The 20,227-nt window shown below is 41.4% G+C and overlaps 2 protein-coding genes across 3 annotated transcripts; one reads left to right on the forward strand and one right to left on the reverse strand.

Moving 5' to 3' along the window:
• Positions 1-64: 64 nt before the first annotated feature.
• On the forward strand, positions 65-1,482 carry LOC110530342 (E3 ubiquitin-protein ligase RNF152-like). 2 transcript variants are annotated; one of them, XR_016482787.1, is made up of 3 exons: positions 65-210; positions 435-525; positions 721-1,482. XR_016482787.1 is itself a non-coding variant. In XM_021613316.3 (2 exons), exon 2 carries the CDS (start codon positions 542-544, stop codon positions 1,238-1,240), a length of 699 nt encoding a protein of 232 aa, XP_021468991.1. In that variant the 5' UTR covers positions 65-210; positions 435-541; the 3' UTR covers positions 1,241-1,482. The 2 variants fall into 2 exon arrangements, 1 of the variants encoding a protein (XP_021468991.1); XM_021613316.3 differs by having other exon boundaries at positions 435-1,482.
• A 208-nt stretch (positions 1,483-1,690) lies between these two features.
• LOC110530341 (glutamate decarboxylase 1) lies at positions 1,691-19,327 on the reverse strand. The gene is made up of 15 exons (XM_021613315.3): positions 19,306-19,327; positions 18,425-18,565; positions 13,331-13,573; positions 9,298-9,388; positions 8,506-8,618; positions 5,622-5,737; positions 5,463-5,542; positions 5,311-5,365; positions 4,907-5,023; positions 4,652-4,716; positions 4,353-4,431; positions 4,079-4,228; positions 3,898-4,005; positions 3,712-3,801; positions 1,691-3,540 (listed from the first exon to the last, which is right to left on the reverse strand). Exons 1-15 carry the CDS (start codon positions 19,325-19,327, stop codon positions 3,343-3,345), a joined length of 1,668 nt encoding a protein of 555 aa, XP_021468990.3. The 3' UTR covers positions 1,691-3,342.
• Positions 19,328-20,227: the final 900 nt, after the last annotated feature.

Raw genomic sequence — 20,227 nt, forward strand, 5'->3', positions numbered from 1 at the left:
TCAGTACTTGCAAGAACTTGAAAACGTTTTGTGGGCTGACATGCATTCTGTAACTCACGACTGCTTCTTCAACTAAAAACTTCAACCTGGACTAAGCCCATAAGATTGTCTTAAGATATTTTCAGCAACGTCATGCAGGAACTTCTCCTTAGGCTGCTGAGCGATAAAGATCTAGAGGTCAACATCCTTGCCAGTCCATACCAGATACAGGTTTGCTCATTATCTAGGCTTCTTTTATTTTTTTTGTTCAATGACAAAAATGGTTTATTGTACTTTATCCTTATAGTCATACACAGGGTCTTGAAGGACACAGGCACACACAACACACACAGGGCAGGACATGACCAAGTAGTCTTTTGACTTTTTCAGTATGAGTGATTTGATGAAAATTACTGAATCACACACTGCCTTGACAAATGTCTTCTCTCTAATAGGGTAGATGGAGCCAGTCATGGATTTAACTAAGTACTGTGTCAACACAACTGTAAAGAGGAGGGGAGGCGAGACCAAGAGCATGAAATATCTGTGAGTCTCTCTCTGGATGTGCAATGGTTCCCTAATCTGCATACTCATACTGAGGGAACAAGACTATTTGTCGTTTGACATCTTGTGCCTGTCATTGACACAACAGACCAAACTCATGATTATGGAACCCGTCTCACAACAAAACCTCATGTTAGAATGTCAGATCTGTCTGAACTGCTACAATTTGCGGCACAGGCCCAAGCTCTTGGACTGCCAACACACCTGCTGCTCTGTGTGCTTGACCCAGATGAAGATGAGCCTGAGTGAGCTGCGCTGCCCCTGGTGTCGCTCTGTCACCACCCTGCCACCTGGGGTCTCCGTCTCCCAGCTCCCAGATGACCCGGACATTATGGCCGTCATCTCTGTCCCATCCCCCCCAGAATACACACCTGTCTTCTTCAAACAGCTGCTTAGTAACACCTGCTACCTGTCTATAGACCACCAAGAGAGGGCCACAGTGCCTGGTGAACATTCAGGTAGGCACTTGCAGGCTGGGCAGACAAAGGAGATGTCTCCAGTGCCTGTGTCTGACGAGGGAAGCCCAGGGTTGGGGGAGGAACATGGGGAGAGGGAGAAAGGTTGTTGTAAGAGCTCGTTCACGACCAGGGCAGGCTTAGTGGTTCTTCTGGGTTTTGTCCTACTCTTACTTGTGTACATTGTACTGTACAACATGAAATGCATTTACAAACGGTTCACCATGATATCCTGTGCCTAAAAGACTGGATACTAATAAGCTGTTTGGAATCTTTCTATCTCACTCCCCAAAATGACTGGACATTGTCACAATGCCAGTATTCAGGCTATTTCTTAACCAGAGATAGTGCTGTCGTACTGAGGGAAGAAATGGTTGTTATACTTTGTTTTAGGAATGTGTACAGATATAATGATGAATTTGAATTTTTCAAAGGATTTTTCATATTGTTGTGCAATAAAGAGTTAAAACAATATAACCAATCACCATCATTCCAGCTTCTCTATTGTGATTCATTCAAAAAACAAAAACAAAATCCAACTTGTGTTCATTCATATGAGAAACATAAAAACTGACCCATTTTAGAGCTCATGATTGGATTTGTTCAAGTCTTCCTTTTTACCTACAGATGGTAGTGATGGACTTTTTAGTGAAATTTTACTCTGAATTTTAGGCAACACACAATGACGGCAATATGATTAAACACTTTAATAACCCTTCAGTTGATACAATTACTAAATTACAGCGTCAACTGTTGCCTACTTAACATTAATATTTTGAAATGTTTGAAAATATCAAACTTGAGAAATTATATATAAAAAATTAAGATATAAAGTGTATTCAGAAAGTATTCAGACCCCTTGACCTTTTCCACATTTTGTTACATTACAGCCTGATTCTAAAATGGATTCAATTGTTTTGATTCCACATCAATCTACACACAATACCCCATAATGGCAAAGCAAAAACAGGTTGTAGACATTTTAGCAAATGTATTAAAAATAAAAATGGAGCTATCACATTTACATAAGTATTCAGACCCTTTAATCAGTACTTTGTTGAAGCACCTTTGGCAGGGATTACAACCTCGAGTCTTCTTAGGTATGAAGCTACAAGCTTGAAACACCTGTTTTTAGGTCTCTCCAGAGATGTTCGAGTGGGTTCAAGTCCGGTTCAAGCCCGAAGCCACTCCTGCTTTGTCTTGGCTGTGTGCTTAGGGTTCTTGTCCTGTTGGAAGGTGAACCTTCACCCCAGACTGAGGTCCGGAGCGCTCTGGAGCAGGTTTTCATCAAGCATCGCTCTGTACTTTGCTCCTTTCATCTTTCATCTCCTTCCGTCTGACCACTCTACCATAAAGGCCTAATTGGTGGAGTGCTGCAGAGATGATTGTGCTTCTGGAACGTTCTCCCTTCTCCACAGAGGAACTCTGGAGCTCTGTTTGAGTGACCATTGTGTTCTTGGTCACCTTCTTGACCAAGGCCCTTCTCCCCTGATTGCTCAGTTTGGCCTGGTGGCCAGCTCTTTGAAAAGTATTGAGGGTTCCAAACTTCTTCCATTTAAGAATGATGGAGGTCACTGTGTTCTTGGGGACTTTCAATGCTGCAGAAATGTTTTGGTACCCTTCCCCAGAGCTGTGCTACAACACAATCCTGTTTCGGAGCTCTACGGACAATTCCTTCAACCTCATGGCTTGGTTTTTGGCTGACATGTACTGTCAACTGTGGGACCTTATATATAGACACAGGTGTGTGCCTTTCCAAATCATCTCCAATCAATTGAATTTACCACAGGTGGACTCCAATAAAGTTGTAGAGACATCTCAAGCATGATCAATGAAAACAGTATTCACCTGAGCTCAGTTTCGAGTCTCATAGCGAAAGGTCTGAATACTTATGTAAAGAAGGTATTTCTGTTTGTTTATTCTTATAAATTTACAAACATTTCTAACAAACAGTTTTTCCTTTGTCATTATGGGATATTGTGTATTGATTGATGTGGAAAACAATTATTTAATCAGTTTTAGAATAAGGCTGTAACGTAACAAAATGTGAAAAAAGTCAAGGGGTCTGAATACTTTCCGAATGCACTCTATAGGCTACAATATTGTTGTACACAAATAAAATGAATGTAGAAATGAACTGGCTACATTCTAACAATTCCCTGATACTCTGGAATACAAAAATCATATTTGTATATATTTTTACATAAGAAGGACTGTAATTACACAACAAAACATTTAGAGATATATTTAGTTTTCTGATTGTTTTTACCCATTTCCCTCTAAATGCATGATTTACAGTTCATCTGAGCCACAATCTGATTCATAAAGTGGTCTCAAACCTGATTCACAAATCGGTTTCAGCCCTTATGCAGATGTCATGACCAAGAGAAGCGATCTCCTCCAACAGGTAGTCCACATCCTCTGTCTGTGTGGCCGGGTTGGAGAAGACACATCGGAAGAAGTTCACTTTGTCTCCGAGCGGCTGATAGCCAATCATGGCCATCCCCTGCTCCATCATCTTGGCTTTGATCTTTGGTGCCACCTTAGAAACCAAACAGTGATTTAGCTTTATAGAGTATGAACAGAAGTCAATGTGCTGCTGCTAGTAATGAAGGATTACATATACAGTATCTAATGGATAAAGAACCACAAAGGTTGAATTAAGACGCATCTAATATATCACTAACATTAGAGATCCAAGGTGTAGCATTACCTCATGGAGTCTCCTGTTCCTCTCAGGACCTGGTGACATGTTCCTCAGACTTGGTGGGATGTACCAGAAGCACACGTTGCTGTGTTCAGGCTGCATGGGGATGTATCACAGATAAAAGGCTTACAACGATGCATCTCACTGAGGAATTATTCAATAACTACAAGGGACTTTAAAAAACAGACTTACTTTGCTTTTGAAGACGAGTTCAAAGTCTGGTCTTTGTTTGAGTTTGTCAAACAAGTGCTCAGCATTTTCCAAACATTTATTGACCTGTGATTCGAAGCCTTCTGAACCCTAAGAAGAGATGTGTTTCATTGACCAGTTGATAAATTACATTTTAAAAAATCCATATGTGTGTGTTACATACCTTGGCCTTCCACATGAGCCAGAGCTTGAAGACATCAACATGCCTGCCACACTGAATGGTCTTGTCGCCGGTGTCATAAGAGGTGTCGTAGTGCTTGTCAGTTTGGAAAAGGTATTCAGCACACATCTGATTGCAGTCTTTCAAGAGGCCCTGTGAGTGAGAAACCACTGACTACATTATGTATGTGTATTTCTGAATGCGTGCAAATTGTAATTCAGGGTGGAATGTTTTGGTAGTCTTGATTTTTTGATATTCATAGCGTTAGACTACACACCCTTTTCTTCACCAGTATGGCTGAGCATTGCAGCGGAGCACCCATCATTTTATGAGGGTTCCAAGTCACAGACCAGGCTCTGTAATAAACATAATTCAAATAGACCTGCATGTAAGATCCAATCAAGGCAGAACTGTTGAGGGTCAATTCCATTTCAATTGTGAATGGAAACAAAACCCCCAAAATGTAATTGATCCTGGCTGTATGGTAGAGTGAAATTCAGAAATCTATTATCTTTTTGGAGAGTTGTAAATGTTGGGTGTCCTTAAATCTCTGTTCTCTCTGGTTACCGTACCTACCGTTCAATCCCTTGTAGTTTCACGCGGTGCCGCTTGGACATCAACAGTCCTCCGCCCCAGGCTGCCTGTTAAGAAACAAAGAGAATTTTACTCTAAATACAATATTATCTTTATATATAACACATTCTCATGGGGACGGTTTCCCAGACACAAATTATGCTTAGTACTGGACTAAAGCATGCCCAATTAAAATATATCAGAAATAAGGCTAAATGTGTGTCCGGTAAGCCATGATGGATGCTATAAGGTAAATACATCAACATGCAGCCAGAGTCCATGGCTCTCACAGATGTCTGCGATGGCATTGAGAGGATCAAAGGCTCCGTACACAGTGGTGCCTGCTGTGGCATTGACGTAGAATGGGACACAACCCTGAAGAGAGAGAGAGAGAGATGACAAGAATCATGATGAGTGTTTTGACCTGTTCCTGTGAAATAGTCCCTGCCAACACACTGGAGCTCTGGTAGCTCCTTTTATGCACCAGACAATGTTGTTGACTGGTAAACAGAAATTCTGATTTGAGCGTATTCTGTTGGGGGTGTCTGTTTCATCCTAATTTGACTAAATCCATCCCTGGCTGAAAATATATGCTTTCATTGTATTCAATTCACAGCCCTGTATCCCTCAGTTTGGCAAGAGAAGACTCATTCATCCATTACCTGATCTTTGGCAGTAAGGATACTTGACTCCAATTCTGCAGGGATCATTTTCCCCCTTGAATAGTAAAAAAAGGACATCACTCATTTAGCTCTGATGATATTGTCAATGTTCACGATCAACAAATGCAAATCACACTCCCCTCATTGCTTACCAGTCATTACATTTCACCACCACAACATTTTCACTTCCTATCCCAAGGACTGCTGCAGATTTCTTGACTGAATAATGACTCTAGAATAGGGAAAAAGTATATGTCAGTACATGTTTATAGATAATATGAATAAGCATGACCCAACGTGAATACACATACATGTGCTGATGTGAAGAGGATTAGCCTGGGCAGAGCAGTCATCCCTTTGGTCTTCACTTCAGGGAAGAAGTGGTATCTGGCCAGTAGTACACTGTACAGATTGGACATGGTCCCACCTAAGGAAATATATACATTTTATTTTATTTTTTTATTACCTTTATTTAACTAGGCAAGTCAGTTAAGAACAAATTGTTATTTACAATGACAGTCTACCAAAAGGCAAAAGGCCTCCTGTGGGGATGGGAGCTGGGATTAAAAATATAAATAAATTAAATAAAAATATAGGGCAAAACACACATCACGACAAGAGAGACAACACAACATAAAAAGTGACCTAAGACGACAACATGGCAGCAACACATGACAACACAGCATGGTAGCAACACAACATGGTAGCAGCACAAAACAGGGTACAAACATTCTTGGGCACAGACAACAGCACAAAGAGCAAGAAGGTAGAGACAACAATACATCACACAAAGCAGCCACAACTGTCAGTACCTTTAACAGAATGTGACTGGCAGAACGGGTGTTGTACAGTAGTTCTTCCTGTAAAAGTTGCGCCATACTGCTGCACACCTTGCGGGCTGCCGCAGAATTCTATGGCCCGTTTTTTCATCGTCAGCTCTTGTTGCCATTAATGCTAGTTAGTGCTAGTTTGACCACCAGAGGGCATCTTTGAGAAGCATTTGATAGTCTTCAATACTGTCTGTACTAGAGAATTTATAGTGATTGTAATCTGAATAAAGGCCAAAATAATATTTATAAAGGCCAACATATTTATTTCTGTTTTTAGAGGGAGAGAAACCAAAAGCCCAGCGTGCCTATTTTTTGGACAAGGACATCCCGGCCGGCCAAACCCTCCCCTAACACGGACGACGCTGGGCCAATTGTGCACTGCCCTATGGGACTCCCAATCACGGTCGGATGTGAATGGAGGGTGAGGGCTGCAGTAGATATCTCAGATAGGGGGGAGTGAGGCCTAAGAGGGTTTTATAAATAATCAACAACCAGTGGGTCTTGCGACTGTTATACAGAGATGACCAGTTTACAGAAGAGTATAGAGTGCAGTGATGTGTCCTATAAGGAGCATTGGTGGCAAATCTGATGGCCAAATGGTAAAGTACATCTTGCCGCTCGAGAGCACCCTTACTTGCCGATCTATAAATTACGTCTCCATAATCTAGCATGGGTAGGATGATCATCTGAATCAGGGTTAGTTTGGCAGCTGGGGTGAAAGAGGAGCGATTACGATAGAGGAAATCAAGTCTAGATTGAATTTAATTTAATGTGCTGAGAGAAGGACAGTGTACTGTCTAGCCATACTCCCAAGTACTTGTATGAGGTGACTACCTCAAGCTTTAAACCCCCAGAGGTAGTAGTCACACCTGTGGTGAGATTGGCATTCTTCTTACCAAACCACAAGGCTAAGGGCAGAGAAAGCTTGTTGGACACTAAGAAAGCTTTGTTGTAGAGCGTTTAACACAATATCTGAGGGGCCAGTATAAGATTGTATAATCTGCATATAAATAGAGGACTAACCTTGGCTGCTTTCCAAGCAATGGGAACCTCCCCAGAGAGGAGAGACAGGTTAAAAAGGTCAGAGATAGGCGTGGCGATTATACGGGGCAGCAATATTAAAGAAGAAAGGGTCTAAACCATCTGACCCAGATGTTTTTTTGGGGTGAAGTTTAAGGAGCTCATTTAGCACCTCGGACTCAATGACCGCCTGCAGGGAGAAACATTGTAGCGGGGCAGGGGAAAAAGAGGGAGGAGCATCGGGGCTAGCTGTATTAGTGGGAGATGAGGAAATGTTGGACGGGCAAGGAGGCATGGCTGAGTCAAATACGAATCCGGCCTTAATGAAGTTGTGATTAAAGAGCTCAGCCATGTGCTTCTTGTCAGTAACAACCACATCATCAACTTTAAGGGACATGGGCAGCTGTGAGGAGGAGGGTTTATTCTCCAGGTCTTTAATCGTTTTCCAGAACTGCTCCTTAAAGTAACTAACATTGGCCTTCCGGATAGCCTGAGTGTACTTATTTCTCATTTGCCTGAACGAGAGCCAGTCAGCCTGAGTATGTGTGTGCTGAGCCTTTCGCCAAATGCAATTCTTGAGGTGGAGTAACTCTGCAAGGGGCTGAACCTGTATCTAATTCTCATTTTCTTTATGGGGGAGGGTTTGTTAACAATATAACTGAAGATATCAAAAAAGAAGGTCCAAGCTTCTTTGAACAGAGGGAATAAAGCAGATTCTGTACCAATTTACAGAGGCCAGGTCATGAAGGAAGGCTTGCTCATTAAATATTTTTAGCTAGCGTCTATTACAAATCAGAAGCTTCTAGTGTTAACGTGCAGAAATCCCAGGCTTTTACGAGAGCTGAAATCAGTGAAACATATATCAGAGCACAAGTCAGAATTGTGGCTAGCAACAGTAAATGGGCAAGGGTGTACATGCACATTTCCAGATATCATCAACAGTAATACAATTAAGGCACGGCAGAGGACAGGGAAAGCTCTGCAGTGTTAATTTGTGACATTTGAATGTGCATTAGATGGCAACATGATCATGTTATACAGCAATTTCATCAGGTAGCATAAATACAAAGCCGGCGAGAGGTGGTTAGAATAGGATCGGGCCAAAGGTCTGTGTAACCTACAGAGAGTCATAGAGAGTACTGTATTATAGGTGGATATCTGAAAGATTGTCTTAAGTTTATAATTTCATTGAACTTCATAACAACTAAACAATGTATCCAAAATTAAGAGGACACAATGAACCAATTCAGTGAAAGTAACAAGGATAAATGTAACAAAGTGTAAGTTTGTCATTGGCTACATTGTTTGTATCGATAGCAAGTTCAGAATGTAGCTAACACTGTACCTGGACAGAAAACTCCATCCCCCTCTTCCTCTGACCAACCCACAATCTCCTGCATCTTCTTCAGTAGAATCTCCTCCATCAGAATGAACACTGGGGACACTTCATATGTAAACCTAGAAAAAAGTTTTTACACTTTAACTCATATTGCAGAATGACATTTACCAGAGGACAGATCCCACCATGGGCCATACAATCTTTGAAAAAAAGGTGCTACCTTGGACCTAAAAGGGTTATTTGGCTGTCCCCATAGGAGAACCCTTCGAAAAAACATTTTGGTTCTAGGTAGAACCCTTTTGAGTTCCATGTAGAACCTTTAACATAGAGTTCTACCTGGAACCAAAAAGGGTTCTCCTATGGGGAGAGCCAAAGAACCCTTTTGGAGCCCTTTTTTCTAAGAATGTAGTGTAACCTGGGGCTGTATGTATCAAGCGTATAGTGAATGCTGATATAGGATCAGATTCACCTTGTCCATATTATTTTATTCATTATGATTTAAAACAGCGTTTCCCAAACTCGGTCCTGCCCCCCCAAACATGCACCCAGAGGGAATGTACTTTAAAAAAAAACATTTCCCCCCTGGGTGCATGTTTTGTTTTTTGCCCTAGCACTACACAGCTGATTCAAATAATTAAAGCTTAATGATGATTTTTTTTGGTTGCTTCCAATTGGCTCATTCATTCCTCCTCCTCTCCCCTGTAACTATTCCCCAGGTTGTTGCTGTAAATGAGAATATGTTCTCAGTCATCTTACCTGGTAAAATAAGGGTTAAATAAAAAAGAATGTAAATGTTACATGTTTGTGTTGGCGGTAGACGTCAGCCATTCCCCGGCCAGACCGATGACATCCAGCCCTGATGACAGCTGATTGAAGAAGCGTGGGTGACCTGGGGACAGATGAGGACATTCTGGAACATTCTACTAATCTATAATGTCTAGGATATCTATAATGTCAGCCATTCCCATGGCCAGAACCAATGACATACTGGTACATGGAGTATGGGGGGTAACTGTACACATATTTTTACTTGACCGTTCGGTACTGGGACTTCAGTTCCCGAATGAATACATAAAAAAAAAACACACAAAAAAACACTAAGCCTACAGTATAAGCTTAGAGTAAATCTGAGCTGAAAAAAAACAACATTTCAGGCTATTCTGTTAAAACAACTGGAGCCTATGCACATTTTGTAGTAAAAATTCAAATCTTAATTGGCAAATTTCATAAAGTCCTTTTGCAGCCAAGAACTAGATCTGTATGATGGCGAGTGGTTGGGTCGATAAACAAGGAGGATTCTACATCATCGTTTAAGAACATTTTGACTTCCCAGTAGATTACAACAGCAATGGACAGAGAGAATATGTCGACACTGATCAACGAGAATAGCCCATGTAGCTGTCAACACCTCAAACATGTTGACACATTAATGCCAACACAGACGTAACACTAACCTTAACCCCTAACCCAGTGTTTCCCAAACTCGGTCCTCGGGACCCCAAGGGGTGTCTTAACATTATTAAAACGTGCACCCCTTGGGGTTTGGAAAACCCTGCCCTAACCCTAGCCTAGCTAACATTATCCACCTGACTAATGTTAGCATTAGTGACCTAGTTAACCTTAGCCACAACAAATTGGAATTCATAAAATACCATACGTTTTTCAAATTTGTGATATATTGTACTCAGTTCGTAACTTATTGTACGAATTGAAATTTGTAACATATACAAATTGTAATTCGCAACATATCATACAAAATGGATGATGGACATCCACAAATTAATACATACCATGCAAAACTTAACATATCATACTAATTGGAATGTCCCAGATTTAAATGTAATATGTTACATCTACTCCTGAGTCCAGGTTGGCCTACATCACCCACAAAACGAAAAAACAGCTTCGTCTCCGCTCTGCAATAGGGGAGAGTTGTCTATTAGTTTTTTTGCTGCTTTGGGAAGGGTTGTGTGATTTTTTTTATTGGACACAGAGGAGGGTAGTGAGTTTTTTCCCCCTGGTTTACATTCACTCTTTGGCAGGTTTTACTATAGAATGTCTTCCATTCTATCCATATTTCCTCATCTGCTTGCATGCACCTCACCTATATCTGTCACGACTTCCGCCGAAGTTGGCTGCCTGTTCGGGCGGTGCTCAGCGTCGTCGTCACCGGCCTACTAGCCGCCACCGATCCCTTTTTCGTTTTCTGTTTGTTTTGTCTTATTAGTTGCACCTGTGTTTTTTGTGTTTGCTTGATGGGCTTCCTTATTTATAGCTAGGCTACCCGCCCTTGTTTTGTGCGGGATTACTCTTATGTTACGTGTGTATGAGTTTGGTGTTCGTGCTCCGGACCTGGTACACTGTGTGTTTGGGTTGGTCCACATTTTCCGCGCCCTGTGTTGTGGGCATTGTTTTCGGTGCGATATTAAAGTGCACTTCTTCCTGTGGAACTATATGCTCTCTGCACCTGATTCTTCCTCACTCATCTAGTTTCCCGTGACAATATCAAGGTGTTTTGTTACATCCCTTTTACAATTCGCTTTTCCGTGCACTAACTTTCCTTATAAACTGGGTGGTTTGAGCCCTGAAAACTGATATACCACGGGTATGACAAATTACTTTTTACTGTTCTAATTATGTTGGTAACCAGTTTATAATAGCATTAAGGCACCTCTGGGGTTTATGGCGAATATACTGTATCACGTTGCGTTGTGCTTATGAACAACCCTTAGCCGTGGTATATTGGCCATATACCACACCCCCTCGGGCCTTATTGGTAAACTATACCACAGGTCAATATACAGCCTAAATGTCAACCCTGCCGTCTCATCTCTCCCCTCAGAGTGACAATAATGGTGGATCATTTGTCCAGATCTGCAATAGGCTAACTAGCAATCATAGCACACATAAAAGCATTCAAATCTGCATCAATGTTCAATATGAATCCACAAGAACAAATAGGAATAGCTGAGGAGAGGCCAAGTGCATCAATGCGCATGAAAGAACAGTGGTAGCCCGATTACCAACGACATTGAGACAGACTACAGGGATGAGGTGAGGGCCCTGGTGGAGTGGTGCCAGGAAAATAACATCTCCTTCAATGTCACCAAAACAAAGGAGCTGATCATGGACTTCAGGAGAAAGCTGAGGGAACACACCCCCATCCACATCGACGGGACCGCAGTGGAGAAGGTGAAAAGCTCCTTGGGGTACACTACACTGACAAACTGAAATGGTCCACCCACGCAGACAGTGTGGTGAAGAAGGCGCAACAGTGCCTCTTCAACCTCAGGAGGCTGAAGAAAGTTGTTGTGGCCCCTAAGACCCTCACAAACTTTTACAGATGCACCATTGGAATATATCACCACCTAGTATGGCCCTCCAGGACATCTACAGCACATGGTGTCACAGGAAGGCCAAGAAGATCATCAAGGACCTCAGTCACCCGAGCCACGGCCTGTTCACCACATTACCCTCCAGAAGGCGAGGTCAGTAAAAGTGCATCAAAGTTGGAACCGAGAGACTGAAAAACAGCTTTCATCTCAAGGCCATCAGACTATTAAATAGTCACCACTTGCCTCCGCCCAGTACCCCTAGTTACTGTCACTAGCCGGCTACCACCCGGTTACTCTAACATACACTTTTACACTAACATGCACATTTTTTATTTGAATAACGTGCAAAAGCCCTGTGATATGAATGTTTCTTTACGTTTAGATCAGTTGTGGGTCTACTCTCGACAGTGTGTAAGATCTAGAAAGGTATAGTAGCAGGCCAGTCTGGCTGTATTTTTACTTCTGATACTGATATGCGTGATCTGTTGCAGATCATTATTTTCCCAAGTCGTCCTATAATAATGTGGCCATAGAGATGGGTTGGCTGATAATGTCACGAAAACTATGTTCGCTTCCATAGGGGAGAAGTCAGCCTGTTGTTGTGATTCTGTTGCTGTGATTCTGGGTCGCCAGATTACTAGCAAGAATGACAAGAAACTGCCATGTGGGGAATTGTAAAGTGGCTCATTTTCAACTTGTTTCAACTTGTGTTTTGACAGATTTCACATTAATGCTAATATGGCAAAAAATTTGCTAGATAGTTAACCACCAACTGTAACAATGTATTTGAGAGACAACAAGTGGTTATTGTGCAAATGTATGTATGTTTTCAATAAACATTGGAGACAAAATATAGCTTACATATAGCTTACAACCAGTCACAATGTTTTCATCTGATGTGGCTACTTCAAAAGTCTCCTGTAGGCATGTGCAAGTTCGTACAAAATATAATTCCAGCATCCTCAAAATGGCTTGACATTAACCCGGTTTCCATCCATCCTTTTAATGCGAGTAAAGTACCTGTTGGATAAAGCATTTCATGACCAGCCTGATGTAAACAGCTAGCTAATTTGTTGGCAAACTTTCCAAATGTCGACAAAACAAAATGCACTTAACAAGGTGGGATATTTTTGTGTCTGTAAAATTAATTATGCAAGAAATGGCAGTAGAAAAGCTTTAATGCTCAAATATTGATATAATAACCATCATATCCAGGGGTTGCGTTAGAGTACAGAAATCTGTATTTTAAACAATTTCATCTGTGCTGTCATAAAGCATTATGACTCATGATCATCTTGAATCAGGAGTACCAATACTTTGTATTTTCTTAAATAAACAAAAAGGAACTACATTAACTGTTGGCATTTCATTTTCTCGCTGTACCTGAACTGAACCCTAACCCCAAAACTGCAATATGTACTGAACCTTGGGCTTGGTGAACCGTTACACCCCTAATGGAGTACGTTTGGCAAAACAGTCAACAGCTCTTACGGTACCTGTTTTGACTCCATACTTCAAGGTGTCCCTGCAGTCGACCAGGAGTTGTTCCAGGTTCTCGGGCTGGTCTGGGAGCTCCAGACTGAAGCCCTCCAGGCCCTCTCTGAGTTGGTGAGGGTGGTGGAAGTCCAGGACTTTGGAGCTCCGTCTGAACGACTTGCAGACATAGCTGAGGAGAATGTTCACCAGCTCTTGGAAGAAACTTTTGGTTGTGTCCTCACCACTGAGAGCAGGGAGTAGATCTAAACATAAAAAGGACACAGTCAGGGCTCTAAATTTACTTTTTAAATTGGTAGTCAGTGCTCATCTTTAAATAATTAAGAGCACCAAAAAGTATTTAGGAGCGCCATAAAAAGGTATTGATTTCAATTGATTTAGCCTATAGGCCTGAGAGCACATCCAAGAGCACCTTTCCTTTTTTCCAGTGCCATCTAAAAAGCATACTGGTGGTCGCGGTATCAGGTTGTTAGTCAGCTAGGTAACATGACTGGATAAGGTTGTTTGTTATCTAACAGTTAGCGGCCCGCGAGTAGTTTTTAAAAGGTCCAGAACACATGTATTGAAAGAAAAAGTTATTTGCTCTGGTAATATGATTCATGTTAGGCTAGCTAATGCTAAAGCGGCCCACAAGACAATACAGGTGTTAGTCAAAACTTATGAATATTGTATGTGAATTTCCATATATCAATGACACTACCAAAAGGGTTGAATTGTTCAGCAACATGTGCAGTGAATGCTAACATGGCTTTTGTGGTGAAAGGTACATAATGCATTTATTTTAATCTCGCTATCAGGCTATCAGGTATGCTGTGACATGAGCCTGGATGGTGACACATCTTCTTCAAGCTGCCGGACTGAACACTGGGGCCTTCAGTGGTACCAGAAGCAAGGGCCCTATCTGGGAAGGGCCCTACCTGTCTCACAGCCATTCTGTCAACATGTATTCTATTAAACACTCAAATTCATGCAAACTGCAGACGCAAGCACTGACTTACACTGAGTATACAAAACATTCTTTATACTGAGTTGCACCCTCTTTTGCCCTCAGAACAGCCTCATTTTGTCGGGGCATGGACTCTACAATGTGTTGATGCTGGCCCATGTTGACTCCAATGCTTCTCACAGTTGTGTCAAGTTGGCTGGATGTCCTTTTGGTGGCAGACCATCCTTGATGCACACAGAACTGTTGAGCATGCAAACCCAGCAGCGTTGCAGTTCTTGATACACTCAAACCAGTGCACCTGACACTGACTACCATACTCCGTTCAAAGGCAGTTAAATCTTTTGTCTTGCCCATTCACCCTCTGAATGGCACATATACGCAATCCATGTCCCAATTGTTTCAGAACTTAAAAATCCTTCTTTAACATGTCTCCTCCTCTTCATCTACACTGATTGAAGTGGATTTAACAAGATATCAATAAGGGATCATAGCTTTCACCTGGATTCACCTGGTCAGTCTGTCAAGGACAGAGCAGATGTTCTTAATATTTTGTACACTTAATGTATATTTGGCATTGTGTTTTAGGTTATTGTCCTGCTGAAAAGTGAATCTGTCTACCAGTGTCTGTTGGAAAGGAGACTGAACCAGGTTTTCCTCTATATTCTACATGTCCCATTCTTTAATCTTGTCTGGATTATGTATTTTAGTTGACACCCCAATGATGTGTCTGATATACACTGAACAAACATGTAAAAGCAACATGTAAAGTGTTGGTCCCATGTTCCATTAGCTGAAATGAAATATCCCAGAAATGAAACTGTAACTCAGTAAAATCTTTGAAATTGTTGCATGTTGTATTTATATTTTTGTTCAGTGCATTCGGAAAGTGATAATGATGATGATGATAATGATAATGTGTTAAAAAACAGATCTGGGGAATTTTACCAAAACATTTCTGCAGCATTGAAGGTCCCCAACAACACAGTGGCCTCCATCATTCTTAAATGGAAGAAGTATGGAACCACCAAGACTCTTCCTAGAGCTGGTCACTCGGCTAAAATGAGCAATCAGGGGGAGAAGGGCCTTGGTCAGGGAGGTGACCAAGAACCCAATGGTCACTCTGACATAGCTCCAGAGTTCCTCTGTGGAGATGGTAGAACCTTCCAGAAGGACAACGATCTCTGCAGCACTCCATCAATCAGGCCTTTATGGTAGAGTAGCCAGACGGAAGCCATTCCTCAGTAAAAGGCACATGGTCCCTTGGAGTTTGCTAAAAGGCTAAGGTTCCTTTATAAACAAGATTCTCTGGTCTGATAAAACCAAGACTGAACTCTTTGGCCTGAATGCCAAGCTCCACATCTGGAGGAAAACTGGCACCTATGGCCAAGCATGGTGATGGCAGCATCATGCTGTGGGGATGTTTTGATGGGAAAAACAATTTAATACATTTTAGAATAAGACTGTAGCAAAATGTCGAAGAAGTCAAGGGGTCTGAATACTTTCCGAATGCACTTTATCAGATTGATAAATATGTGCACTACTTATTAGTATTTCTTTCTAAACCATTAGTCTCCCCCCCCCCCCCCCCTTAACCCCTAAACCATAGCCTCGACAATGTTAGCCACCTAGCTAACGTTAGCCACAACAAATTGGAATTTGTAACATATCATACGTATTGGAAATTCGTAACATACTGTACAAATTGTAATTTGTAACATATCACAAATTAATATATACCATACTAAATTGAGGGAGATAGATTTACGTTTACGATGTTTTGTCTACTTCAGAGTCCAGGTTGATCTGAACTGCCTCAGTGAATGATGACCCTCCTGCATGTGTACAGGAACACAATTCCCAGGGAGGATAGACAGTATTACTGATGACTGTATCGGTAATGTGTTTTCAGACCCTCCCTTAGTCGTATTTTCATGGGGCAGAAATCTCAGATATCAATTGGTAAACTCTGATTTACCACCACAAAATCCCCCCACACAACATCTCCTTGAGCCTCTACCGGATGGAAACTACAAGTGTAATTGCTGCACTCAATGCAATGGCACTTACAAATGTAGATCCTCCAAACATTCTCAAACAGAAAACAGATCCCAATCAAAGGTGTTATCACGTGCGCCACTAAGGCAGTTATTTATCTTATAACTTGTCCTTGTGGTAAAAATTATGAGGGCAAAACGAAGCGTGAACTAAAAGTACGAATCTCTGAGCATTGTAGCACCATTGTAATGAACACAATGGGAGACCGAGAGCTGGTTTTAAGTGTAGGGCGCAGCAGGTGTTTATTGTAAAGGACCACAGGAGGAGGCAGGTAGCTGGGTCCAGGGGCAGACAGAAGGTCATACACAGGGGGTCCAAAAAGGCAACAGTACAGGCAGGGAAAAGGCTAGTAACGTAGTCCGGGAGATCAGGCAATAGGTTGATAACAGGAAATCTGATAGGCTAAAGTACAGGCAGGGAAAAGGCTAGTAATGTAGTCTGGGAGATCAGGCAATAGGTAGATAACAGGAAATCTGATAGGCAACAGTACAGGCAGGGAATAGGCTAGTAATGTAGTCTGGGAGATCAGGCAATAGGTAGATAACAGGAAATCTGATAGGCAACAGTACAGGCAGGGAAAAGGCTAGTAATGTAGTCTGGGAGATAAGGCAATAGGTAGATAACAGGAAATCTGATAGGCTAAAGTACAGGCAGGGAATAGGCAAAAGGCTTCGTTAGTGAGGCAGGCAAAAGGCTTCGTTAGTGAGGCAGGCAAAAGGCTTCGTTAGTGAGGCAGGCAAAAACTATCATACACGAGAGGATTAAATTACTGGGAAAACCAGCGCTTCGACTAGAAGTGTGTCACAAAACAAACAATACCTCACAATGATGGGGTGCAAAGAACTGAACTAAATAGTGTGTGATACTGACATACAGGTGTGTGAACAGGTGATCAGAATTCAGGTGATTGGGATCTATGTGTTTGAGAGTGTGAGCTGGAAAGTGGGCTGGAAAGTGAGCTGCGTTCAGGGGATCTACGTGTTTGAGAGTATGAGTTGGAAGCAGACGTTACAAGAATTAGGTGCAACAACTTTATTTTGGCCCTTCATTATATCAGCATTGAACACGTACCCCTCCCTAGGAGAAGGGATGACCGTGACAATTTATTGTTAAAACGAGAGGCCGTTTGGACCTTAAATTTAATTTGCTATCCATTGTAAATACTGTTTGTAGGCCTATGTAGCCAAATTGTATCTATGATCGTATGTTATCCATTCACGTTTTTTATATGTTCTATTTACAGTATATCTGTAAATAATCAACCAATATAATCAAGCCACAGCCGGCCATGATTACAGTTGTTGTCCTTTTTATATAGTTGTCCTTTCAAACTATATAAAACTACTATAAACTGGGTGGTTCGAGCCCTGAATGCTGATTGGCTGACAGCCATGGTACAGCAGACCATATATCGTGGCTATGACAAAACATTTATTTTTACTGTTCTAATTACATTGGTAACCAGTTTATAACAGCAATAAGGCACCTTGAGGGTTTGTGGCGTTGCGTTGTGCCTAAGAACAGCACTTAACCGTGGTATATTGGCCATATACCACACCCCCATGGGCCTTATTGCTTAAGTGACCTGCAGTGTTTGTCAATATACCCTGATGAAGACAGCTTGGCTGTCGAAACTTTGGTTATTAAATGATTTCATCTGAGCTCCTAGAGTGTGCGGCTGTCCTTTTTTTCCCAAGTGTTCTACTCCACTAGCCAGTACCTCGCCTAAACAGGTGTACATTTCTTTCACCTTCAGGATAGAAAGCCAGACCATGTTGATATTGTATGTGTCTTCTGCATCTGCATTGTTTGCTGTTTGGGATTTTAGGCTGGGTTTCTGTATAGCACTTTGTAACATCGGCTGATGTAAAAAAAGGTTTAATAAATACATTTTATTGACATGTGTCCCAAATGGCATCCTAGTCCCCACACTGCTCTACCTTTGACCCTATGGGCCCTAGTCAAAAGTATGGCACTCTATAGGGAAAAAGGTCCCATTTGGGACGAAGACCTCGAGAGCAGTTTAACTGATGAAAAGGCTCCAGCAGTAGCTTTCATCAGCCTCATAATGCAGCTTTTGTTGGCCTGGCTTTACCTTTGTTGTATATGCAGCTGAAGTCCTTGGGTATGCAGGTGTTGTCACTTGTCTGTGGAGAGTTGATATTGTCAGAGGAGCTTCTCTGTTTACTCTCTGCCAAAATCTGCCCACTAGGTGTAGATTTTTCTGTGATGCTTTCTGGAACAAATAAACGCAGAGTACATGATGATCCGACACCCATATTAACATATTATTTGAGTTTTGCCTGTAAAGTAGAGACTGAAGATCAAAGGAAAAGCGTACTAGTCAGGTGGGTTGTGAGGGCAGGGTGGGAAGAAGCATCTTAGTCACCCGTATATTCTTTGATTGAAACCATGTAAGCAACAGGAAACTCAGGCCATGTAATCAGGAGCAAAGTTTTGTGTGTAACCCAGTCTGCCCGTTTGAAGGATCAAAATGGCCAGGGCCAGGTCAGAGAAATGAACAGACTGTCAAAAGATTGTGAATCTGGCCTGGAGGGACGATTGTGTGTATGCAGTTAATAGATACAAACTTAACAAAAGTAATTGCAACACATTATTAAAACTAAGTAGTCTGACTTGTTCTTTGTCTCCACTCAACAATATCAAGCAAATACAGAGTTCCCAACCAGATCGATCACATGTTGCATATGTTATTTACATACCATGTGTACCATGTGAGTACAAAATATTTTTCAAATAGATTGATATGCTAACACAAATACGATTTCTTATTCATAGATATCATAAGAAACTTGTAAAAAAAATAGCCTAAAGCCTTATCTCAGGGTTTACTGCTTTACCTGAGCGAATGTCTCAAAACACAAACAAAAATCACATCATGACATAACTGACATAACCCCATAGATATACCATAGAGATACATCTAAATAATTGATATGCTCATTTGACTCTGACCTGGCAGCTGCAAGTAATCCATAATGTGTCCACATATGATTGAGTTCTGGGAGTGAAGTTTGTCCAGTATCTCACTGTTCCACTGCTGCCCCTCCATGAGATGCACCTGGAATGGTTTTGTGGAATATATAACCCCCTGGAGGAACTAGGCGTGGTGGTGGGCGCATTATGACACAAGGCTATTCAACCTGAAGGAAACAATGCTATTCCAAAAACCTTTGAGAATGAGAGCCTCCCCAAAATGTTTCTGACAATCACTAGCTACCACATCAATTCATTATGATCTCCTCTTTCTTTTTTTGTCCTTTTGTGTGTAATTATTTGGCTCAAAATATGTTTGTGTGTGCTACTCAACCTGCATACAGTACTCTGAAGGATCAAAAAGAGACTGTTGTGAATGTTTCCTTTGATCTGAAGACATGATTGGAATAATATATTAAAACTGGCAACTGGATTTATATGACATTAAAATAATGATTATTGTTTGTGAGAGCATGTTTAAGTGTCTAGCTCAATGTCTTTCTTGATACACATGGTCTTACTCATAGTAATGAATTTCTTACTCTTGAAATGTTGGTAATATTTCTAGATTCTCATCTGAGATGGGTGTTATTTGCAAACAAGACATTATGGCGTTATCTATTATAATATGACGAGCAAAAGCTTGACTTATTTTTTGGACAGGGTGCAATTAATATTTAAGATTAATAAAGTTGTTATTCATTTTAGAGGGATTAACACTATGTTTTTTCCCTATCTGTAATACACATGATTTCCAGGGTTCTGGTTGTGTGGGTTGATGTTCACTAGACTCGATGCTATATGTTAAACTCACATCTGTTGATAGGGATTGACACAAGACTGGAGGTCCAAGGACCAAGGACACTGTTGTAATTTGTGAAAGACTGATTCTTTAGCAGCT

Source organism: Oncorhynchus mykiss, chromosome 8 (genome assembly GCF_057628025.1).
Source record: "Oncorhynchus mykiss isolate SJ-2025 chromosome 8, ASM5762802v1, whole genome shotgun sequence".
Classification (NCBI taxonomy): domain Eukaryota; kingdom Metazoa; phylum Chordata; class Actinopteri; order Salmoniformes; family Salmonidae; genus Oncorhynchus; species Oncorhynchus mykiss.